Source organism: Heterodontus francisci, chromosome 16 (genome assembly GCF_036365525.1).
Source record: "Heterodontus francisci isolate sHetFra1 chromosome 16, sHetFra1.hap1, whole genome shotgun sequence".
Classification (NCBI taxonomy): Eukaryota; Metazoa; Chordata; class Chondrichthyes; order Heterodontiformes; family Heterodontidae; genus Heterodontus; species Heterodontus francisci.
The window spans coordinates 27,170,499-27,196,747 of NC_090386.1; the positions used below are offsets into that span (position 1 = coordinate 27,170,499).

The 26,249-nt window shown below is 46.4% G+C and overlaps 1 protein-coding gene across 1 annotated transcript in view; it reads left to right on the top strand.

Moving 5' to 3' along the window:
• LOC137378249 (piezo-type mechanosensitive ion channel component 2-like) overlaps positions 1–26,249 on the top strand; it is a 220,801-nt gene that overhangs the window by 34,209 nt on the left and 160,343 nt on the right. The window contains exons 8-14 of the mRNA XM_068048474.1: positions 12,533–12,701; positions 15,645–15,714; positions 17,972–18,090; positions 19,209–19,472; positions 20,873–20,984; positions 24,316–24,497; positions 25,891–26,039. Of these exons, the coding sequence (XP_067904575.1) occupies positions 12,533–12,701; positions 15,645–15,714; positions 17,972–18,090; positions 19,209–19,472; positions 20,873–20,984; positions 24,316–24,497; positions 25,891–26,039 (1,065 nt within the window). The remainder of the gene's footprint in view (positions 1–12,532; positions 12,702–15,644; positions 15,715–17,971; positions 18,091–19,208; positions 19,473–20,872; positions 20,985–24,315; positions 24,498–25,890; positions 26,040–26,249) is intronic.

The window sequence follows — 26,249 nt, forward strand, 5'->3', positions numbered from 1 at the left end:
GAATCTCCTCTGCACCCTCTCCAGTGCAATCACATCCTTCCTATAGTGTAGTGACCAGAACTGTATACAATACTCCAGCTGTGGCCTAACTAGTGTTTTATACAGTTCCATCATAACCTCCCTGCTCTTATATTCTATGCCTCGGCTAATAAAGGCAAGTATCCCATATGCCTTCCTAACCACCTTATCTACCTGTGCTGCTGTTTTCAGTGATCTATGGACAAGTACACCAAGGTCCCTCTGACCCTCTGAGCCTCCTAGGGTCCTACTATCCATCGTATATTCCGTTGCCTTGTTAGTCCTCCCAAAATGCATTACCTCACACTTGTCAGGATTAAATTCCATTTGCCACTGCTCCGCCCATCTTACCAGCCCATCTATATCTCCCTGTAATCTAAGGATTTCCTCCTCACTATTTACAACACCACCAATTTTTGTGTCATCTGTGAACTTACTGATCATACCTCCTATATTCATGTCTAAACGAACATCATGGGGCAGGATGTCAGAAATGCTCCATCCATCAATATTGGCGACCACGCTCTGGAAGTGGTTCAAGAGTTCACCTACCTAGGCTCAACTATCACCAGTAACCTGTCTCTAGATGCAGAAATCAACAAGCGCATGGGTAAGGCTTCCACTGCTATGTCCAGACTGGCCAAGAGAGTGTGGGAAAATGGCGCACTGACACGGAACACAAAAGTCCGAGTGTATCAGGCCTGTGTCCTCAGTACCTTGCTCTACGGCAGCGAGGCCTGGACAACGTATGCCAGCCAAGAGCGACGTCTCAATTCATTCCATCTTCGCTGCCTTCGGAGAATACTTGGCATCAGGTGGCAGGACTATATCTCCAACACAGAAGTCCTTGAAGCGGCCAACATCCCCAGCTTATACACACTACTGAGTCAGCGGCGCTTGAGATGGCTTGGCCATGTGAGCCGCATGGAAGATGGCAGGATCCCCAAAGACACATTGTACAGCGAGCTCGCCACTGGTATCAGACCCACCGGCCGTCCATGTCTCCGTTATAAAGACGTCTGCAAACGCGACATGAAATCGTGTGACATTGATCACAAGTCGTGGGAGTCAGTTGCCAGCATTCGCCAGAGCTGGCGGGCAGCCATAAAGACAGGGCTAAATTGTGGCGAGTCGAAGAGACTTAGTAGTTGGCAGGAAAAAAGACAGAGGCGCAAGGGGAGAGCCAACTGTGCAACAGCCCCAACAAACAAATTTCTCTGCAGCACCTGTGGAAGAGCCTGTCACTCCAGAATTGGCCTTTATAGCCACTCCAGGCGCTGCTTCACAAACCACTGACCACCTCCAGGCGCGTATCCATTGTCTCTCGAGATAAGGAGGCCCAAAAGAAAGAAATCATTAATATACACTACAAACAGCGAGGGTCCCAGCACCGATCCCTGCGGTACACCACTGGTCACAGGTTTCCAAGCACAAAAACAGCCCTCGATCATTACCCTCTGCCTCCTGCCACTAAGCCAATTTTGGATCCAATTTGCCAAATTGCCCTGGATCCCATTGGCTCTTACCTTCTTAATCAATCTCCCATGCAGGACCTTATCAAAGACCTTACTGAAATCCATGTATACTATATCTACTGCTTTCCCCTCATCTACACATCTAGTCCCCGTCTCGAAAAATTCAATCAAGTTAGTTAGACGCGATCTCCCCCTGCCAAAGCCATGCTGACTATCCCTGATTAATCCCTGCCTGTCCAAGTGGAGATTAATCCTGTCCCTCAGAATTTTTTCCAATATTTTCCCAACCACTGATGTTAGACTCACCAGCCTGTAATTACCTGGTTTATCCCTGCTACCCTTCTTGAATAATGGTGCCACATTCGCTGCCCTCCAGTCCTCTGTTACCTCTCCTGTGGCCAGAGAGGATTTGAAAATTTGTGTCAGAGCCCCTGCTATCTCCTCTCTTGCCTCACATAACAGCCTGGGATACATCTCATCTGAGCCTGGGGATTTATCCACTTTTAAGCCCTATTCAAATTATTACTTTAACAAAAAACACCGTCGTGCTCTAAATAAACCTATTCGAGTGGTATAGCTGCACCATGGTTATAGATAATGCCTTTGGTTCAAGGGTTTATGGTTGAAACCATTATTGTTTCTAATATCGATGAGATGATAAATTATTCTGAATGTGTTATTAGAAGCTATTCTTTTATCACAAGAATCAATAGCCCAAAACATTGTCTTGATTTTACGTGAAGGAAAATGTGCACTTATGATTCGCCAGGAAAAATTTGATAAAGCTGAAAGTAAATTTAACATTTGAGTAGCATCAAGATTCAACATTGAAAACAAAAATTACAGTTTTTTCCTATTCCTGGGATGTAGAAACCTGGATTTTTGTCCAACCTATACAGAAGATTGAAATTACATGAAATTACATGGTCATTCTTCTAAGCATCAGAGAGAAGTTAAAGCAAATGACTTTTCACAGAATCAAATAAGTGCCTAACGTTCCTTAAATTCTCAGCAAACAATTTTTTCCTCTTAAGGTATAGTTATACCTTTACTTCATTCTTTATTTTTGGACTTGCAGCTCCCAATAGTTTTTATTTTAGGCAATTTCAAAAATAATGATCTTCAGGTAACAAAAAGGGTTGTTGACCCCGGGGCTAGTTTATGGAGCTCCACTACTGTCTCGGACTGTGCTTGGTTTAAGGCAGTTTTTTCCCCTTTAATTCCCAAGTTTGGATCTAGCAATGTCATTATCACTGATGTAATGTAGGGAAAGGCAGCAGCCAATTGCACAAACAGCAATCAGGTAAATGACTAAATAATCTGTTTTAGTGATGTTGCTTGAGGTGTAAATGCCCATCTGAGGGCAGGTGGGACCTCGATTTAACGACTCATCCAAGAGACTGCACCTCCAACACTGCAGCACTCTGTCAGTCGTGCACTACAGTGTCAACAACAACAACTTGCTTTTATATAGCACCTTTAACATAAAAAACATTCCAATAAGCTTCACGGGAGCATTCTCAAACAAAATTCAACACCGAGCAACATAAGGAGATATGAGGACAAAGGTAGGTTGAGGCGCAAGAGAAGTGGTTTTGAGGTAGAGCGGGTGTCATAGGCATGCATGTGGAACCTGACATTGTGTTTTCCGATGATGTGGCTGAGAGCAGCATGTAGATGAGAATAGGAAGGGGCCAAGGATAGATCATTGGGGGACTCCAAAGTAACTGATGTGGGAGCGGGAAGAGAATCCATTGCAGATGATTCTCTGGCTACGACTAAATAGATAAAAGTGGCGCCAGGACAGCACAGTCCCACCCAGCTGGACGCTGGAGGAAAGGCAATGAAGGAAGATATCAATGACTGCAGACAGGTCAAGGAGGATGAGGAGGGGTTGTTTACCATGGTCACAGTCACATAGAATGTCATTTGATAAGGGTTGATTGAGTATTGTGGCAGGGGCAAGTCGGAGGGGTTCAAATGTAGAGTTGCAGAAAAGATGGGCATGGATTTAAGGAGTCAAATGCATATTCGAGAAATACAAAGAGAAAAGGAAGGTTGGAGACCAGGTGGTAGTTTGCACAAGGGTAGGTTATTTATGGGGTGGATGATGACGGAAGATTTGAAGAGGGTGGGATCAGCGCATGAGGAGAAGGAACCGTTAACGTCGGCTAAAATGGGGGCCAGGAAAGGAAGTTGATGGCAGTAGTTAAGTGGGAATAGGCTTGAGGGAGCAAGAGGTGAGTCTCATGGACAAGATAAGCTCAGAGTGTCAGACTAAAATGTGTGCTCAAGTGTCAATAGTAGGACTTGAACCCATGACCTTCTCACTCAGGCAAGAGTGCTGCTACTTAACCATGGTTAATACATAGAAATCATGAGGAGAGAGTGATGCGCATTAATGCAACCCCTGTTGATTGAAATCAAGCTAGCATAGTACCTGCATTCATGAAAAGAGACAAACCTAACCTGGGAACCTCAGATGCATTGGTTTAATCTTGAGGAACATCTATATAAAAATAATGCAATCTGGGAGGCACAGTGGCGCAGTGGTTAGCACCGCAGCGTCACAGCTCCAGCGACCTGGGTTTGGTTCTGGGTACTGCCTGTGCAGAGTTTGCAAGTTCTCCCTGTGACCGCATGGGTTTCCGCCGGGTGCTCCGGTTTCCTCCCACAGCCAAAGACTTGCAGGTTGATAGGTAAATTGGCCATTGTAAATTGCCCCTAGTGTAGGTATGTGGTAGGAGAATGGTGGGGGGATGCAGTAGGCAATGTGGGATTAATGTAGGATTAGTATAAATGGGTGGTTGTTGGTCGGCACAGACTCGGTGGGCCGAAGGGCCTGTTTCAGTGCTGTATCTCTCTATGACTCTAATTGATAAAAGCCATCATAGTTGTAGAAGGCCAATATCCTGCCTGAAGAACCTTCTTAACTTAAGGACAAAGCAGTCCACTTGATCAGCACCCCATCCACCACCTTAAACATTTACTCCCTCCATCACCGGCACACAGTGGCAGCAGTGTGTACCATCTAAACGATGCACTGTAGCAACTCACCAAGGCTCCTTCTAAAGCAGCTTCCAAACCCCTAATCACTACCACCTAGAAGGACAAGGGCAGCAGGTGCATGGGAACACCCATGTTCCCCTTCAAGTCACACACCATCCTGATTAGGAAATATATCATCATTCCTTCACTGCTGCTGGGCCACAAAAACCTGGAACTCATCCCCTAACAGCACTGTGGGTGTACCTACACCACATGGACTGCAGCGGTTCAAAAAGGCAATCACCACCACCTTCTCAAGGACAATTAGGGATGGGCAATAAATGCTGGACTTGCTAGCAATGCTCACAGCCCACAAACAAATAAAAAATACTTTTTTGAGGAAATGACATTCACAGTGGGTATTGGTAATTCATGTGTTGTAAGAACCACTCCGGTAAATTACTGCCCAGCCGAAGATCCACTCCAGTAAATCACTGCCCGGCCAGAAAATATCCACTCCAGTAAATCATTGCCCAGCCGGTGAAGATACACTCCGGTAAATCACTGCCCAGCCAGTGAAGATCCACTCCAGTAAATCACTGCCCAGCCGGTGAAGATCCACTCCAGTAAATCACTGCCCAGCCGGTGAAGATCCACTCCAGTAAATCATTGCCCAGCCGGTGAAGATCCACTCCAGTAAATCACTGCCCAGCCGGTGAAGATCCACTCCAGTAAATCATTGCCCAGCCGGTGAAGATCCACTCCAGTAAATCATTGCCCAGCCGGTGAAGATCCACTCCAGTAAATCATTGCCCAGCCGGTGAAGATCCACTCTGGTAAATCATTGCCCAGCCGGTGAAGATCCACTCCAGTAAATCATTGCCCAGCCGGTGAAGATCCACTCCAGTAAATCATTGCCCAGCCGGTGAAGATCCACTCCAGTAAATCACTGCCCAGCCGGTGAAGATCCACTCCAGTAAATCACTGCCCAGCCGGTGAAGATCCACTCCAGTAAATCACTGCCCAGCCGGTGAAGATCCACTCCAGTAAATCATTGCCCAGCCGGTGAAGATCCACTCCAGTAAATCACTGCCCAGCCGGTGAAGATCCACTCCAGTAAATCACTGCCCAGCCGGTGAAGATCCACTCCAGTAAATCATTGCCCAGCCGGTGAAGATCCACTCCAGTAAATCATTGCCCAGCCACAAAATATCCACTCCAGTAAATCATTGCCCAGCCGGTGAAGATCCACTCCAGTAAATCACTGCCCAGCCGGTGAAGATCCACTCCAGTAAATCATTGCCCAGCCGGTGAAGATCCACTCCAGTAAATCACTGCCCAGCCGGTGAAGATCCACTCCAGTAAATCATTGCCCAGCCGGTGAAGATCCACTCCAGTAAATCATTGCCCAGCCACAAAATATCCACTCCAGTAAATCATTGCCCAGCCGGTGAAGATCCACTCCAGTAAATCACTGCCCAGCCGGTGAAGATCCACTCCAGTAAATCACTGCCCAGCCGGTGAAGATCCACTCCAGTAAATCACTGCCCAGCCGGTGAAGATCCACTCCAGTAAATCACTGCCCAGCCGGTGAAGATCCACTCCAGTAAATCACTGCCCAGCCGCTGAAGATCCACTCCAGTAAATCACTGCCCAGCCGGTGAAGATCCACTCCAGTAAATCACTGCCCAGCCGGTGAAGATCCACTCCAGTAAATCACTGCCCAGCCGGTGAAGATCCACTCCAGTAAATCACTGCCCAGCCGGTGAAGATCCACTCCAGTAAATCACTGCCCAGCCGGTGAAGATCCACTCCAGTAAATCACTGCCCAGCCGGTGAAGATCCACTCCAGTAAATCACTGCCCAGCCGGTGAAGATCCACTCCAGTAAATCATTGCCCAGCCGGTGAAGATCCACTCCAGTAAATCATTGCCCAGCCGGTGAAGATCCACTCCAGTAAATCACTGCCCAGCCGGTGAAGATCCACTCCAGTAAATCATTGCCCAGCCACAAAATATCCACTCCAGTAAATCATTGCCCAGCCGGTGAAGATCCACTCCAGTAAATCACTGCCCAGCCGGTGAAGATCCACTCCAGTAAATCATTGCCCAGCCGGTGAAGATCCACTCCAGTAAATCACTGCCCAGCCACAAAATATCCACTCCAGTAAATCACTGCCCAGCCACAAAATATCCACTCCAGTAAATCATTGCCCAGCCGGTGAAGATCCACTCCAGTAAATCACTGCCCAGCCGGTGAAGATCCACTCCAGTAAATCACTGCCCAGCCGGTGAAGATCCACTCCAGTAAATTATTGCCCAGCCGGTGAAGATCCACTCCAGTAAATCACTGCCCAGCCACAAAATATCCACTCCAGTAAATCACTGCCCAGCCACAAAATATCCACTCCAGTAAATCACTGCCCAGCCACAAAATATCCACTCCAGTAAATCACTGCCCAGCCGGTGAAGATCCACTCCAGTAAATCATTGCCCAGCCGGTGAAGATCCACTCCAGTAAATCACTGCCCAGCCGGTGAAGATCCACTCCAGTAAATTATTGCCCAGCCGGTGAAGATCCACTCCAGTAAATCACTGCCCAGCCGGTGAAGATCCACTCCAGTAAATCACTGCCCAGCCGGTGAAGATCCACTCCAGTAAATCACTGCCCAGCCGGTGAAGATCCACTCCAGTAAATCACTGCCCAGCCGGTGAAGATCCACTCCAGTAAATCACTGCCCAGCCACAAAATATCCACTCCAGTAAATCACTGCCCAGCCACAAAATATCCACTCCAGTAAATCACTGCCCAGCCGGTGAAGATCCACTCCAGTAAATCATTGCCCAGCCGGTGAAGATCCACTCCAGTAAATCATTGCCCAGCCGGTGAAGATCCACTCCAGTAAATCACTGCCCAGCCGGTGAAGATCCACTCCAGTAAATCACTGCCCAGCCGGTGAAGATCCACTCTGGTAAATTACTGCCCAGTCGCTGAAGAACCTGTCCGGTAAACTATTGCCCAGCCGGTGAAGATCCATTCCAGTAAATCATTGCCCAGCCGGTGAAGATCCACTCCAGTAAATCACTGCCCAGCCGGTGAAGATCCACTCTGGTAAATTACTGCCCAGTCGCTGAAGAACCTGTCCGGTAAACTATTGCCCAGCCGGTGAAGATCCATTCCAGTAAATTACTGCCAAGCAGGTGAAGATCCACTCCGGTAATTCACTGCCCAGCCGGTGAAGATCCACCGTTAAATCACTGCCCAGCCGAAGATCCACTCCGGTAAATCACTGCCCAGCCGGTGAAGATCCACTCCGGTAAATCATTGCTCAGCCAAAGATCCACTCCGGTAAATCACTACCCAGCCGGTGAAGATCCACTCCGGTAAATCACTGCCCAGCCAGTGAAGATCCACTCCGGTAGATCACTACCCAGCCGGTGAAGATCCACTCCGGTAAATCACTGCCCAGGCTCTGAAGATCCACTCCGGTAAATCACTGCCCAGCCGGTGAAGATCCACTCCGGTAAATCACTGCCCAGCCGGTGAAGATCCACTCCGGTAAATCACTGCCTAGCCAGTGAAGATCCACTCCGGTAAATCACTGCCCAGCCGGTGAAGATCCACTCCGGTAAATCACTGCCCAGGCTCTGAAGATCCACTCCGGTAAATCACTGCCGAGGCAGTGAAGATCCACTCTGGTAAATCACTGCCCAGGCACTGAAGATCCACTCCGGTAAATCACTGCCGAGGCAGTTAAGATCCACTCTGGTAAATCACTGCCCAGCCGATGAAGATCCACTCTGGTAAATTACTGCCCAGCCGGTGAAGATCCACTCCGGTAAATTACTGCCCAGCCGGTGAAGATCCACTCTGGTAAATTACTGCCCAGTCGCTGAAGATCCTGTCCGGTAAACTACTGCCAAGCAGGTGAAGATCCACTCTGGTAAATTACTGCCCAGCCGGTGAAGATCCTGTTCGGTAAACTACTGCCAAGCCGGTGAAAATCCACTCCGGTAAATTACTGCCCAGTCGCTGATGATCCTGTCCGGTAAATTACTGCCAAGCAGGTGAAGATCCACTCCGGTAAACTACTGCCCAGCCGGTGAAGATCCACTCCGGTAAATTACTGCCCAGTCGCTGAAGATCCTGTCCGGTAAACTACTGCCTAGCCAGTGAAGATCCACTCCGGTAAATTACTGCCCAGCCGGTGAAGATCCTGTCCGGTAAACTACTGCCAAGCAGGTGAAGGTCCACTCTGGTAAACTACTGCCTAGCCAGTGAAGATCCACTCCGGTAAACTACTGCCCAGCCGGTGAAGATCCACTCCGGTAAATTACTGCCCAGTCGCTGAAGAACCTGTCCGGTAAACTACTGCCAAGCAAGTGAAGATCCACTCCGGTAAATTACTGCCCAGTCGCTGAAGAACCTGTCCGGTAAACTACTGCCAAGCAGGTGAAGATCCACTCCGGTAAACTACTGGCCAGCCGGTGAAGATCCACTCCGGTAAATTACTGCCCAGTCGCTGAAGATCCTGTCCGGTAAACTACTGCCCAGCTGGTGAAGATCCACTCCGGTAAATTACTGCCCAGCCGGTGAAGATCCTGTCCGGTAAACTACTGCCAAGCAGGTGAAGGTCCACTCCGGTAAACTACTGCCCAGCCGGTGAAGATCCACTCCGGTAAATTACTGCCAAGCAGGTGAAGATCCACTCCGTTAAATCACTACCCAGCCGGTGAAGATCCATTCTGGTAAATTACTGCCCAGCCGGTGAAGATCCACTCCGGTAAATTACTGCCCAGCCGGTGAAGATCCTGTCCGGTAAACTACTGCCAAGCAGGTGAAGGTCCACTCTGGTAAACTACTGCCAAGCAGGTGAAGATCCACTCCGGTAAACTACTGCCCAGCCGGTGAAGATCCACTCCGGTAAATTACTGCCCAGCCGGTGAAGATCCTGTCCGGTAAACTACTGCCAAGCAGGTGAAGATCCACTCTGGTAAATTACTGCCCAGCCGGTGAAGATCCACTCTGGTAAACTACTGCCAAGCAGGTGAAGATCCACTCCGGTAAATTACTGCCAAGCAGGTGAAGATCCACTCCGGTAAATCAATACCCAGCTGGTGAAGATCCACTCCGGTAAATTACTGCCCAGCCGGTGAAGATCCACTCCGGTAAATTACTGCCCAGCCGGTGAAGATCCTGTCCGGTAAACTACTGCCAAGCAGGTGAAGATCCACTCTGGTAAATTACTGCCCAGCCGGTGAAGATCCACTCTGGTAAATTACTGCCAAGCAGGTGAAGATCCACTCCGGTAAATCAATACCCAGCTGGTGAAGATCCACTCCGGTAAATTACTGCCCAGCCGGTGAAGATCCACTCCAGTAAATCACTGCCCAGCTGGTGAAGATCCACTCCGGTAAATTACTGCCAAGCCGGTGAAGATCCACTCCGGTAAATTACTGCCCAGCCGGTGAAGATCCACTCTGGTAAATTACTGCCCAGCCGGTGAAGATCCACTCCAGTAAATTACTGCCCAGCTGGTGAAGATCCACTCCGGTAAATTACTGCCAAGCAGGTGAAGATCCACTCCGGTAAATTACTGCCCAGCCGGTGAAGATCCACTCTGGTAAATTACTGCCCAGCCGGTGAAGATCCACTCCGGTAAATTACTGCCAAGCAGGTGAAGATCCACTCCGGTAAATCACTACCCAGTCGGTGAAGATCCACTCCGGTAAATTACTGCCCAGCCGGTGAAGATCCACTCCGGTAAATTACTGCCAAGCAGGTGAAGATCCACTCCGGTAAATTACTGCCCAGCTGGTGAAGATCCACTCTGGTAAATTACTGCCGAGCCGGTGAAGATCCACTCCGGTAAATCACTACCCAGCCGGTGAAGATCCGCTCCGGTAAATTACTGCCGAGCAGGTGAAGATCCACTCCGGTAAATTACTGCCCAGCCAGTGAAGATCCGCTCCGGTAAATTACTGCCGAGCAGGTGAAGATCCACTCCGGTAAATTACTGCCCAGCCAGTGAAGATCCACTCTGGTAAATTACTGCCAAGCAGGTGAAGATCCACTCCGGTAAATCACTGCCCAGGCAGTGAAGATTAAAATGTAACCCACAAGTCAAACGCGGCATTGAACGTTCAGCGAACTGTTGAATTAAGTTGCTAGGTGTGTTAAGTATAAGTTGATAGATGTCATTTTAACGTGAACTGTGCCTGGTCATTCTGCATTTAGAATACTATGTATGGTCAATAAGACACAGGTAGGCAGGCAAGCCAGGAAAGTGTGTAGTGAAAAGCCTCGAAGCTGAATCTTGTCATCAAAGGATTGAGTTTATGAGGAAAGACTTGACAAACCCGAGCTCTTTAACCCTGTAAAGAGGTGCCTTTATAAAAGTATGCAAGCCATTAAAAAAGTTAAATGAAGTTAATCCAGGACACTAGAGCAAGGAACACAGATAAAGAATGGTGAGAAATATCAGGAAGAACCTGTTGTGCAAAGAGTGGACAACATTTGGATGGGGAGAAGGCCTCCTCCTTCTCCTCCCTTGTGTGTTTTATGGACATGCGAATTAGGAGCAGGAGTAGGCCACTCAGCCCCTCGGGCCTGCCCCTCTTATCCAGCTTTCTGCTTGCTTTGTGCAGGAAGCTGAGTATTCAAGAGTCTGAAGGATGAACTAATTGAGGTTGTTACAGTCAAGTGAGGAGGGGTTGAAGGGCTTCCCTCTTTTCCTTCTCCTTGTTTGACTACAACAGGTTTAATTATTTCTTAAAGTGAATGTACTAGCCAATTCAGAAGGTGTTTGATTGGTTCTTGTTATGTACATAGCAAGTAAGTAATCGGCCAGGTTTTCTTGAGTTTAACAAAGAAAGAGGTAAACTTTATTGTACCTAAACTGAGCTGATAAAAATAATAAACTATGAGCCAACTTTCATTCACACGCAGACACTCGAGGTTTACACACACAGAAATAGGTTACAGAGTGGGGAAAGGTAGATTGGTTGAGTTAGAGTCCATAGAAAAAGGGGTATACAGTCTGTGGGGTTTTGTGATTCAGCTGGCTTTTAGCTGAATTCAGTGGTCCTGAGGCTTTTAGTTTGAAGAGGCAGATGACTGGTTCAGTGGGTCTCGTGGAGTGATGTGGATGATTTCCTCCAAAGGGGTTTCTGGTTGTAGCCAGAGTATGCAAAGGTGGTCAGTCAACAGGCAGAGTTCAAAGCTTGTAAGCTGAAATGGGGAGAGAGAGTGACCCCCACTTGGGTCTGCACGTGTCAGAGTCCAGAATCTTCTCCTTGCTGCTGTAGAGAAACACAAGTTTAAAACCACAGATGGGGAGGGGCTTGTCACATGACAGTCACCCAGTGATTCAAACATGGCAGTGTTTCTCTTCTCACTCAAAGGAACAGGTAGTTCCCTTAAACTTACTGGGTCTTGGTTCATGCTGGGAAATGAGCAGATATTTCGACTCTACCTCATAAGCCTTGCAATGTAGGATACAGTGCTGCAAATTAGGTGGCCATCCTTAGCTGCCAGCAAAGTCATCTTTTCTTATCTGTTCTTTTAAAAAATTTCTTCAAAAAATATAAATTCAGATCTCCAGTCAGTGGATTAATGAAAATTATCATTCAACAAAGCATATTGGTGTGACAAGGTCTTTAAAATGATAAAGGGATTTGAAAGATGGGGAAACCATTTCCTCTGGTGAGGGTATCCAGAACAAAAGGGCAAATCTTAACATTAGAGCCAGGCCATTCAGGAGTGAAATCAGGAAGCACTTTTTCACACAAAGGTTAGTGGAAATGTGGCACTCTTTCCCACAGAGAGGCTGTGGATGCTGGAGATCCATTAAAGTTTTTAAGACCAAGATAAGCTAAGGGTATCAGGGATGTGGATCAAAGGCAAGTAAATGGAGTTAAGATACAGATTAACCATGATATAACTGGTGGAACAGACTTGAGGAGCTGAATGGCCTCTTCCTGTTCCAATGTTGGTTGGGGTCGAGTGAGTGCACAATGTCTTATAATTAATTTCTCCTTTTCTTGACCCAGGTTGGTTGGTATAACGGCAGTGATCAAAACCAACATGTCGGAGCCATGGCAACTGCTGACCCACCATGGGCTGCACTGGCCAGTCATTCTGAACCCCATTGTACTCCTCGTTCTGTACTACACCATTGCAATGATAATTCGGCAGCTGCTCCGCAATGGCGAGTCAGGGGTAAGGGCAGCTGTAGCAGTTTGAGATTTTCGGCCATGCTGTTAATGAAACACGACACCCCCGCCCTCCTCTCCCAGTGTGAGTTCATTGATTTCACCAGATGATGCTTTCCAGCCATTTATTGAGCCATAATGTTAAGCTGTGTGCATTAATGTACTCAGAATGGCTGTGCTGTTGATGTAATCAGAGCACAGTGACTTCTGTTTACTTGTAATTGGCACAGTTACAGTGGGCTGGAGCTTATTCTCCTCCCGGTGGTGGGTTTTTTAGGTGGGGGGGGGGGGGAGCACCGGAGAACCAGAGCGGCAACGGCTGCCACGGAACCCGATGCCATAATTGCCGGTTGCAATTCTCCCGGAGGCAGGATAGGCCGACGACAGCCTTCCAGCCCAGAGGTCAACTGAGGCCCTTAAGTGGCCTATTAATGGTGTCACTTCCCAATTTTCTGCTGTCTTTCTTTCCTGAAAGAGTTGAGTCTTCCTGAGGTTTCGAGGACTATTTTTACTTAGGTGCACCCTCATCACAAACTTTTCAGGACAGGACAGGGATCCAGGATTCGAACAATTTCAGGTCTATCTGATTTTCCACTTAGTGAAAGCCATGCAGCAGGAGGGTAAACTTGGATAATAACTCCATGCTTCTATAGGCTACCTCCCACCCCTGACCAATATCTCAACCAATTGGCCATTCTTCATCTATCAGCCTGGACAATGAGTGGCAGAAGGGTATTTATTTCACTATGACCACATAGCACATAAGCTCAGAAAGGGTAATTGGTGGCAGGAGAGCTGGTTGAGATCCACCACCTTGCCTAGGGATTCTCTAGCCAATTGTGCTGCTCACTTGCTGAGATCAATACAAACCGACCCAAGGATTAAACTTGGGACCATCTTATGTCTGTGTGGCACAGTATCATACTGGGGGGGCTACTAGCAACTGGATCAAGAAAGACGAGAGATTTTAATGCCTTTGCAGATTATGATTTCGTAAGGAAAAGTTCTTTCAGCCTTCCCAAGTATTATTCACAGCAGAATTTTATTGTTGCCTTTATATTACAGCGCAGAATAGACTGGATACGGTAACTAAATATTTAATTTTAATAGAGAGGTTTTTTGTGTAATTGGAGGAAATTTAAAAGATGGAAATTTAAATTTCTGCGGCAAATTTGTCAGAACAGATCAAAGCCGAAGCCAGTTTACAGATTGTCAAAAATTATAGCAAAACAGTCAGAGCAAAATAGCAATGTCCAAATCCGTCTCATTCAGTTAGTCTGGAATTTTAATAGCGACCAAAGGGAATGGATCTCAGCTCCTTTTTGTATTTGATCAGAAGATTTTTCAGAGCTTTCGGGGTGTAGCAAGACAACAGTCACCCCCACTGCTGTCCCAGGGACACACCTTCCCCCACCCCCCACAACACTCCCACTGCAGTCCTGAGCTGACATCTTACCCCCACCTCTACTGCATGCCCTGGGCCAACACCTTCGCCCCACCCCCACTGCATTCTTGGCCTGACACCTTTCCCCTCCCCCACTGCAGTCCCTGGGCCGACACCTTCGCCCCCTGACCCACTGCATTCCTTGGGTCAACACCTACGCCCCCTGCCCCACTGCATTCCTTGGGTCAACACCTTCGCCCCCTCCCCCACTGCATTCCCTGGGCCGACACCTTCGCCCCCTCACCCAATGCAGTCCTGGGCTGACACCTTCGCCCCCTCCCCCACTGCAGTCCCTGGCCCGACACCTTTCCCCTCCCCCACTTTATTCCTGGGCCAACACCTTCGCCCCCCCCCACTGCATTCCCTGGGCCGACACTTCCAACCCCCCCCCCCCCCCATCCCCACTGCAGTCCTGGGCCAACACCTTTGCCCCCTCCCCCACTGCAGTCCCTGGGCCAACACCTTCGCCCCTCCCCCACTGTAGTCCCTGGACTGACACCTTTGCCCCCTCCCCCACTGCAGTCCCTGGACTGACATCTTCGCCCCTCCCCCACTGTAGTCCCTGGACTGACACCTTTGCCCCCCCCACCCCCACTGCAGTCCCTGGGCCGACACCTTCGGCCCCTCCTCCACTGCAGTCCCTGGGCCAACACCTTCGCCCCTCCCCCACTGTAGTCCCTGGACTGACACCTTTGCCCCCTCCCCCACTGCAGTCCCTGGACTGACACCTTCGCCCCTCCCCCACTGTAGTCCCTGGACTGACACCTTTGCCCCCCCCACCCCCACTGCAGTCCTGGGCCAACACCTTCGCCCCCTCCTCCACTGCAGTCCCTGGACTGACACCTTTGCCCCTCCCCCACTGCAGTCCCTGGGCCAACCCCTTCGCCCACCCCAACTGAAATCCTGGGCTGACACCTTCCCCCCTCCCCTACTGCAGTCCCTGGTCTGCACCATCCCCCCTCCCCCACTGCAGTCATGGGCTAACACCTTCCTCCCTCCCCCACTGCAGTCCCTGGGCCGACACATTCGCCCCCCCCTCCGCCGCTGCAGTCCCTGGGCTGACACCTGCCCCCCTCCCCCACTGTATTCCTGGCCTGACACCTTCCCCCCTCCCCTACTGCAATCCCTGGGCCAACACTTCCCCGCTCCTTCTGCCCAGTGCAATCCCTGGCTCGACACCTTTTCACAGCTTCTTTTGAGTAATATCACAATGCTTTAACTAGACTGGTGTCCAGGATTTGAATGATGCAGTTTGTCCTGGATTTGAAGGGATTAAAGTCTCCATATATTGGTGCCTTGATACCAGGATTAGGGTCTCTGTATATTATACCCTGTAATATCCATTAATCAAGGTCTCTGTATATTGTGCTTTGTAACACACAGGGATTGTCAATGTCTCAATATATTGCACCTTTCCTTTAATATTCTGTCTGATCACAGCAGCCATTGATTTATCCAGTAAGTGACCATGTAGTGTAGTTGACTGTTCCCTTCTCTATGCCACAGGGGAACAATAACTGTCTGCCAGTACAGATGTACTGCTCCCCAGAGTACACTCAGCGCTCCTCCATCTCTGGTAAGATTCCTAACACAAGATAAAACGTGAGTAAGTGGCAGGAAATGTAGTGGGTAATTGAGTAGTAATGGTGATTGCTGTGTTATAAGGGGTAGCACCAAAATTTCACTGAGAGTGATAAACAGTCGGTGTATATAACCATTCAGCTTTCACCCAGACAGGTCACAGTCACAGGCTCTAGACCATGTCTTCTGCCATTTGACTCAAGATTTTAACGCCATGGCCCAAGTTACCTCTAAGACAGTAAAAGAGTGTGGAAAATTGCTGCTGCACTGATTGGTGCGTTGTCTCATAACTTATTCACATTTAACTCATTCTTTTTTCAAATGTTTAAATACCAAAGCTTGTAACATCAGGAAGAGGCAGTAGAGCAAATGCACTCCTACATTAGTATCTCTTCCGTTAGTGTTAAGGTTCAATGCCCTTTGAACCCACACCATGTCAGCACCTGAGCTGACTTAATTATGCCTGTGTTAGTGCCAGGGCCTCCTTTTCTGGAGTCGCTGCCTGCTCATACCTTCTGGAGGCAGTGCCTATTGGCACTTATGTACAGCTGTCTGATGGCACAGGACTGGCATTGATATGACTGGCATCTCACGTATACTCCACGTATGCTACAGGTGGAGGGCACCCCCTCACAATGCCAGCTGATGTGTGTGAACATTGGGCAGCTTGGAATTCCTCCCTTCTGGTCACTGGTCACCCATTGTCCTCGTGAGTGGAAATTGGCTTGGCTGCAGCTGGGAGTGTGGAGTCCAGATCCCCAATACCAGTGTGACCTCAGGCCTTTTTTAAGATTATTGATCGATAGTAACAGTGACCAGTGGAAACCTCATAACACTGACATTTATTTCGGGTAAAGGAAGATAAACTCGTGTATATGTAGCAGCTTAACAATGGGCTGATCCATCCAACAGGAATGAGGTGGTAGCACTCCGAAAATCCTGGAGATTTAATTATTATCTTTGTTCCCACCCACTGCCATTTGGGTTGGGGTCTAAACTCGGGCGGCCCAGGCACCTGCTTGTTTCAGGCAGAAACCTATGTGCATAGAATCCCAATATAATTTTGAGGTACCCGTGGGCAGAGCAGGCACCACAATGACTCCGCCCATTGGTACCTGGTATTGAGCAACCTAACCAGTGGTTTTTAAAGGGTCACTGCAGCCAGCTCCTAGAAGAGTCAGTTTTAATTCTATTTATGAGAGAGCGCCGCCACCACTGCCCTGCCCCCCACCGAGGATACAATTTCTCTCTTGGATCTCCATGGGACCGCTGGTACTCTCAGAGGCTGCTCCTCCAACCTGTGAGCACTGGAACAGTGCCATCCATTCACCAGGAACCTGGAATGAGACTTGGCCCTCAAAGTCGCTCAGGCCTCACGCCGAGGACCTCGGGCTGGTAGGCCAATCACACTGCAAGCCTCCTGTCCGATGTCACCTGGGATTAATATCCATCATTGTTCCTCTTAAAAAGGTCTCAAATTGCTTCCAGTGCAATGAATAATTTGGACATTCAGTGACAAAGGTTACAGAGGAGACACTGATATAAAGGGGAACTGAATAGCCGATGTCTGAAATAAGAACAGGACAAGCTGGAAGTAAACAGCAGGGTCCTCACTGTCTGAATGAAGTGAGCATTTAAAGTTTTGGGGGCGTCTATCAGACATATTATCAGTCGAGCTGAAACATTTCTCCTGCCTTCCCCATTTCAGATGCTGACAGCCTTCTATATATTTCCAGCATTTTTTATTTTTATTTCCATTGAAGCACATTTACTGATTGGAGAAAAGGCCTTTTGTCCCAACCGAGTCCCCACTCTGGTACATAACTCTCCCATCAAAGTCCATCTCTGGTGCAGTAACCCTTCCATCATGGCATCTAACTGTATTTTGAATGTCTATAATATATTTGCCTTCTTTACCCACCTGATGTATTATTCAAATATTTCTCATCTTGATCGCCCCTGTTTGAAATTTACTTCCACTAACTTAAATTCATGTCCTCTGGTTTACTTTGATTTTCTCTGTTTGTCTGATCTGTACCTCATTCAATTGTGATTATTTAGATACTTTGATGAGGTCTTTCCTTTTACTGCTTTTTCTGTGGTGTACAGCTTAAGCTTATCTGCCTGCCTCTGTGCATTGCTCAACACCTTGACAATTGGGGTCAGTCCTATTGCTCTTCTCTGCACCCTCTCATTGCTCCCCATAATATTTCAGGACAATATTTACCTCTCTTCTTTTGCTTCCCCTACAGAAGTATACACAGAGACAGAAATAATAGAAGATGATACTGGGAACTCGCCCAGCAGCCTCTCGATTATTGGTCACTTCATCATGCAGCAGAGCTACATCTGCGCGCTCATATTCATGATGGTATGGATGAAGGCATGACTTCCTATTCACTCTTGCTGGTGTTACTTATTCTATCTCATTGAAAGCGAGAGATTAAATTTCCAGTGAGACATCTGCACATAACATCATAAGGAAACTCTCAATTTAGTGCGACTTTTTGGGAAACCTACTCTACACACACCACCATGTAATGTCTTGGCAATAGCACGAGTACCTTCATTAAAATAGTTGTGTCAGGTATCAGCATCACATACCGCTGTGAATATGCTGGATTCAATCTAAAGGACTGTTTATGGCACATGGCCTGATTGACATTATTCGTATTAGGATCTATTTTTTAAATTTGAAAGATTTTCAACATTTTTCTTGGAAAAATTGTGGGGATTTCAAAATTGAGAGTCAAATCAAATAGACGTTGTGGCCTTTGTGTCATGGAATAGCTCTATTCCATATTTGGCCCACCCTTTGTCACAGATCAATCCCACCTATCCATCTTCTCACTATATCCTTCAATCCCCTTTAACCACCTTCTCACTATCCCTGAATCCCATCTACTCACCTTCTCACTATATCTCTCAATCTCTCCTAACCACCGTATGTCTCAATCCTATCTACTCACTTGCTCGCTTTATCCTTCTGTCCTGCCTACTCGCCTTTACATCTCACCTCTGTCACTCCATCTCAGCATATCCACAAATCTCACTATGTCCTACAGTCATTTCTCTCTCAGATTGTATTCAGTAAGTGTCTTGACCACTTTAATACTGTCAGTTTCAATACCTTACCCTGATAATTTAATTCATAATTCTATTACCATTTGAAGGGTCAGACTGGTATTTCCTTTATTTCTTCAATTTTAACTTGTCCATCATATTTGATCCCTTCATCACTGTGAACGATTTAGTTGAATCAATTTTGCTAATTACCTTCATATTCAGTTAGGTCACCTTCGAAGCTCCTCCTTTTCTAAAGTGAACTATCCCAGCTTCCTGAACCTTTCCTTGTAACTGAAATTTCTGATTCCTGGGATAATTCTGTTGTTGTATTGAGGTAGCGATAAAATAGATGGTTTGGTCCTCTGCTGGAGGACCTTTGACGCAAACAGGGCTTTGCCACTTATCAATAATTCTTCTCCTCAGGTCTGGAGCATTACTTATACCAGTTGGCTGACCTTTGCCCTTTTGATCTGGTCCTGTGTGATTTGGATGTTGCGTGACCGCCAGCGGTGGGCGAAGCTGAGCTCTCCCTTTCTGGTGGTTTATGGAAACTTGCTGGTAACACAGCAGTTCTTCACAGGCTTGCAGCTCAGTGAGGCCGAGCTCTTCCCTGGAGTGTCCAATGCCGTCCTGATTGACTTTGACCTGAAGCGTCCAAACACACCGTGTGTGCATCTGGGTGCCAAGGTTTGTATTGAACTTGACAAACAATTATCATGTTAATGATCAAACTTATTGTCACAGGGTATGTGATCAGAGTTTGCTAATTACCTTCATATTCAGTTAGGTCACCTTCGAAGCTCCTCCTTTTCTAAAGTGAACTATCCCAGCTTCCTGAACCTTTCCTTGTAACTGAAATTTCTGATTCCTGGGATAATTCTGTTGTTGTATTGAGGTAGCGATAAAATAGATGGTTTGGTCCGAGTCAGAGTTTCCAAACCAAGTGGTTGCAACAAAGTTATGGGGAGTTGGGGGTAGTGCGGTGGGGGTGCAAAATATGCGATTAATGGATTTTGTTTTGAATAGGTGGGATGTAAACAAAGGTGACCCCCAGGGGCCGTAATTGTTCTTAATATTTATAAATGATGGGACATGAGTATCGGATTACATAGAGTTTACAGCATAGAAACAGATCATTCATTCAAACTGATCGATACGGTGTTTATGATACTGGATGGGGTACAATATGAAGGTTTACAGACAAAAAAATATGAAGCATGGTTAACAATGAAGAGGGCTAAAAGTCCTCTTTTTGAGATACAGTATATGGTCAATTTGACACACAGTCCAATGGTAAGTGTGGCATACTTAAAGAAACAGGTAACTTTGTCTGGAAAATTCCTCAGATCCGATTTCCACTTTGCTAGCATTACCTAGTGAGAGGAACATGAGGGATTTCCCAGAGAATGGAAAATCCCAAAGTGTAAGGAAGCAGCTTTAAAACAGCTAAAGGGACAAAACTGCTGATGTATTGAGGGTCACAGGTTAATTCTGCACCAACATTAATAATGCAAAATATTGTTTCTAAGAAAGAGGGGAGCAAGCAATGGAATATGAAACTCAGTAAAAAAAAGTGTTTGGCAACCCCTGGTACAAATAGAATCCAATGCCTTGTGACAGAGTGCCTGACCAGACTCATCCAATCATTGCCTGGGAAAGAAAGGTTAAAGGGTATCAGTTGTTGGGGGGTGGGGTAAGATGGGGAATACTTGTAAAAGAAAACCCTCAACAATTCCACTACCTCTTTCCCATTCAACCTTACCACTCATCAATAACAATTGGTTTTGAGTCGTTGCCTTGCCTCTGCTTATGAAAGTTGGAGTAGGGAATCGCCCAATGTTATCATCAGTTGGTTGGCTTGTTGGCTTGAGTGGCAGCTGTCATTCTCTTCTGAATCCAATCCTTTCTCGGTTTGACTGTGTTCCTTAGAAACTGAGCATTTCTCTTTAAAAGGTCCAAAATGGGCCCAAAACAATAAAAAGAAATAAGATAGATTGAAGAAGTGGTGGATTGCGATTGTGCTGGATTTGACTATGGGATTTAGTTGCTGATATTTGGAATGCACTAGTACATGTTCCGTGTTACAGGTCATCTACACATTCACCTTCTGGCTCTTACTGCGTCAGCACTTGACTGACAAAAAGGAAATGAGAAATCGGACACAGGTGTCGCTCAATGAGATCAGTGTTCAGGAGACGGGTAAGAAAACCTCTGCCTTCACCAATGTGGCCAGACACAGTGTTAGCCCATGAATTCTTTCAGTGCTACTACTTCCCTCATTTCTGTGCTAAATAGATGGTGTTTGTCGATTCCGGGGTATCTAGAATCAACATGTATTTCGTATCAGCATGTGATTCTACTGTAGATATCACTTTAGCAAAGTTGTCCATTTCAGCTGAATCTTTTAATCTGACTAGAATCATGGAATGTTGCAGCACAGAAGGCGGCCGTTCGACCCACTGTTCCTGTGCTGGCTCTTTGAAAGCGCTGTCCACGTAGTCCCTCTCCTCTGCTCTGACCCCATAGCCCTGCAATTTTTTTCCTTTTTAAAGATATATCCAATTCACTTTTGAAAGTTACAATTGAATCTGCTTCCACCACCCTTTCAGACAGTGAATTCCAGATTTTCATAACTTGTCGCGTGAAAACTATTCTCTCATCTCCCCTCTGATTCTTCTGCCAATTATCTTAAATCTGTATCCCCCGCCAGTGAAAATAGTTTCTCCTTAGTTATTCTATTAAAACCCCTCATAATTTTTCACACCTCTATTAAATCTCCCTTTAACCTTCTCTTCTCTAAGAAGAGCAACCCCTGGTTCTTTATTCTGTCCACATAACTGATATCATTCTAGTAAATCTCATCTGCAGGTTTGTCATACAGCATTTTTAAAAAGTATTATTTTAATTTTACATTCTCTGCTCAATCCAAGAAACTCCAGCTTTTGCTGCAACCTCTTAACTTCCTGTGGGAATATATCTGTTCTGTACCCTAATCCGGCAGAAACTAGTGACCTTGAGTAGGCTAAAATAAAAGCAAAATACTGCAGATGCTGGAAAGCTGAAATAAAAACAAAAAATGCTGGAAATATTCAGCAGGTCTGGCAGCATCTGTGGAGGGAGAAGCAGAGTTAATGTTTCAGGTCAGTGACCCTTCATCAGACCTTGAGTAGATGTTATCCTCGAATTGAGGGACAGCAGATGAGGACGACTCTAATCCTCAACCTGAACGTGTCCCATTACTTATGCACGGCCTTACTTTCCAATTTTTTTCTTTCCAGTTTACCTCGCCTAGTTGTCTTATTTTCTGAAATGTGGCTTTTTCCCAGTCAAGTAATCTTATCATTACTGTTCCCTATCCTGTTCAATTATTATATCGGCAGACACTAATCTGGGATAAACCTCATGGAGACATGCAACATACTGGTTCATTAAGCTGCATTCAATAACAAAGTATCTTAAATCAATTAGTTACCTTGTTGTAGAAGTTATAATCACCCACTCCCCTGCATCCAGTGGTCAGGGTGGGATGGACTAAAACTGAGAGATGCTGAAAACTGAAGCACCAAAACCCCTTTGCCTGTCCCCTATTTCCAAGTTTGGCATCCTCCAAAAGAGGAAAGAAAGTCGAAGGAGAGAAAGGTGTAGATAGCAAAGGCACACAAAAGAAAGATAGGGGTTGATATAGGAACAGGAAAATGCTGTTCAGGCCAGACCCACCATTCAATTAGATCATGGCTGATCTGTACTTCAGCTCTATTTACCCGCCTTTGCTCTGTATCCTTCTTACTCAAGTGAGAGTGCTATTGTCATGAATGTGCTTCCATTGTTAATATTTTTGAGGACTTGTGTTTAGAAGACTGTGAAAATATCTGAGGAGATACTGGACTTGTTTTTTAGTTAGAAAAGTGTCACTGGAAGGACACTTGGGACTTTGTTTAAAAACAAATACTTATTGGAAATTACATGTCTTAAGCTCAGTAAACAGCAGGAGCCTTGCTGACTGTTGGAGTTGTTTTCAGAGAAGTGGCATGTCTAGATCTATGATGGTCAGGAGTTGGTTTTGTTTTTGAACTGTTTGAATGCCAGTTGGGGTGTAAGCCTGCTAAGAGAGAGAGAGAGAGGCTACCAGCTCATCCTGTTCCACCTCTTTGTGAAATCCTGAGAATCCAGTGCGAGATCTGGAGAAACTGATGCAGCATTTCTCCTGAGAAGCTTCTGCAAGACTTCCTCTCGACATCTCCTGAATGAACTGCTTCTGAAAAGATCCCAGTGACCACCACATGTATCTAGTGACATGCATCTACGTGTACCTGGACAGACCAAAGAGCTATCTGGAACAATCCATATCTTATCCTTTTTATTCAAGAATTAACAAATATTTGACCAAAGGAATTTCTGTTTTTTTGTAAAGTTGTTCGTTGCAGAGCAAGCTTATTTTTCCATTAACCGGTGTGTGTGTGTTGGGTTATTTTAGAAGGGTATTTGTTTACACTTTCTTAATACAAACTGTGTATTAGAGCTTTGCATCTTTATTGAGTAAGTCTTGTTTTATAATAAATTAATAATTTTGTTTATTAAAGAAACCTGGTTGGCGGATTTTATTCTGAAAATAAAATAAAGTATATAATTGGCCGTATTGGTAACTGGGTAAACCATTTATATATAAGTTGCTACCTATGGAGAAGTGGAACAGGAGAAAGACAGTGCACTCCTCCAGCCTTGGTCGTAACACTGTCACTGAACCAAGGTTAACACTGGAGAGAGTGATGTTGAATGCCCAGTCAGAGAGGTGACTAGTGCCAGTCATCAGTTTTTGTCTGGTACTCTAGGTCAAGAGGAAGGGAATGGCTACAATCGAGTAGCTCAGTGTGAGGATCATTACTCTGCTTTCTGTTCTGAAGCTGGTGAATAGGGTTACTGAAGCAAAATACTGCAGATTCTGGAAATCTGAAACAAGAACAGATAAGGCTGGAAATACTCAGCAGGTCTGGCAGCATCTGATGAAAGGCCACAGCCTGAAACTTTAAGTCTGTTTCTCTCTCCACAGATGCTACCAGATGCTGAGTATTTCCAGCATTTTCCGTTTTTGTTTGTTGGTGAATAGGGTTTCCTGTTTTAGTCTATATATCCCCTCAGTGTTCCATGGTGCAAGGGTACTTTCTATCCATGAGAAGGGGGCTGTTAGTGAGCCCAAAAACTCATGAGGACTTTTATTGGTACCATTGGCTTTTAAGGTGATTCTTTAGCTTGGGACAGCATGGACACAGGAACAAGAGTGGGCCATTCAGCCCCTCATGCCTGACCTCAACTCCATTTACCCCCCTTAGTTCCATCTCCTTGGATAGATTTACTTAACAAAAATCTATCAATCTCAGTCCTGAAAGTTCCAACTGTCTTGGAATCCACAGTCTCTCAGGAGAGAGTTCCAAATTTCATCCCCAATCTGAGTGAAAAATTCAGTGTTGGCATGAAGCAAAACTGCTGACAGTTAATGTGCCATCTTTGTTTGTCTTTCTGTTTGTATCTACAGAGGGTGCACAGAAGGACAGGACTCTGATAGCAATGATTGGTTCTGTGATTAAAGGATTTTTGATAAAATACTGGATCTATTTCTGCACGGCCATATTTATCATTGTTAGTTTCAATGGCAGAGTCGTGGTCTACAAAATTCTCTACATCATGCTGTTTCTCTTCTGTGTGGCACTGTATCAGGTAGGTACATGCTCAGTATTTCTACCTAGCAGACACATGATCAGGGTGACAACACACCCCAGTCACTACGTTGCTGGGATCAGACATGGGCACATTTCCCAGCTCACTTAGAATCAAACACACAGACCATTCCCAGAACAGTCACTGCACCTAGTGAGACCACACACAGGGAACAGTTCCTTCCCACTTACTGTAACTAATTGTAACAGACACAGGGATCGATCCCAGCCCAGTTACTGTACGTGGTGGGATCAGACACAGGGATCAATCCCAGCCCAGTTACTGTACATGGTGGGATCAGACACAGGGTTCAATCCCAGCCCAGTTACTGTACGTGGTGGGATCAGACACAGGGATCAATCCCAGCCCAGTTACTGTACATGGTGGGATTAGACACAGGGATTGATCCCAGCCCAGTTACTGTACGTGGTGGGATTAGACACAGGGATCAATCCCAGTCCAGTTACTGTACGAGGTGGGATCAGACACAGGGATCAATCCCAGCCCAGTTACTGTACGAGGTGGGATCAGACACAGGGATCAATCCCAGCCCAGTTACTGTACGTGGTGGGATCAGACACAGGGATCAATCCCAGCCCAGTTACTGTACGAGGTGGGATCAGACACAGGGATCAATCCCAGCCCAGTTACTGTACATGGTGGGATTAGACACAGGGATCAATCCCAGCCCAGTTACTGTATATGGTGGGATCAGACACAGGGATCAATCCCAGCCCAGTTACTGTATATGGTGGGATGAGACACAGGGATTGATCCCAGCCCAGTTACTGTACATGGTGGGATCAGACACAGGGATCAATCCCAGTCCAGTTACTGTACATGGTGGGATCAGACACAGAGATCAATCCCAGCCCAGTTACTGTACATGGTGGGATCAGACACAGGGATTGATCCCAGCCCAGTTACTGTACATGGTGGGATCAGACACAGAGATCAATCCCAGCCCAGTTACTGTACATGGTGGGATCAGACACAGGGATTGATCCCAGCCCAGTTACTGTACATGGTGGGATTAGACACAGGGATTGATCCCAGCCCAGTTACTGTACGTGGTGGGATCAGTATCTATACCATTAGTAACGCAGGACGCTGGGAAGAAGTTACTGAGTGACAGTGTGAAGGAAAGAATTAGCATCAGTCGAGATACAGTCAGTAACACAAAGCAGAAGGAAGAGATTACAGAGTCACAGTGTGATTGGCAGGGGTTCAGGGGGGGTGTGGGGTGGATCGTTACTGAGGCAATGTGAGGGAGCTGGATTAGCATCAGTAGAGGTACAGTCAATAACACAGGATGCTGGCTGGGAGGAGTTACTGTGTGAATCTGAAATCGCTACCCAACACTCACTACAATTTATTCCTCTTGTGTTTATAGGTACATTATGATTGGTGGCGTCAAATCCTGAGGTATTTCTGGATCATTATTGTATCTTATTCAATGGTGGTGCTCATCACAATCTATCTCTATCAGTTTAAAACAGTCTCTTGGCTCTTTCAGCAGAAAATGGGAATGTCTGAGGACAGGTACTGTGTTAACTCACCGTTTCCTACAATTGTGGTTTACCTTGGAAAGTAAAAGCACAACCTTTCCTATTCCACTTAGTATCTTGCACACCTCTATAAGGTTCCCCCTCTCACAGTTAAAAAGGCCTGAGTTTTTCTAACCTTTCATCATAACTTATTATCCATCCTGTACCTAAGCTCATCGAAATCTCTACTGTCCATATCCTAATT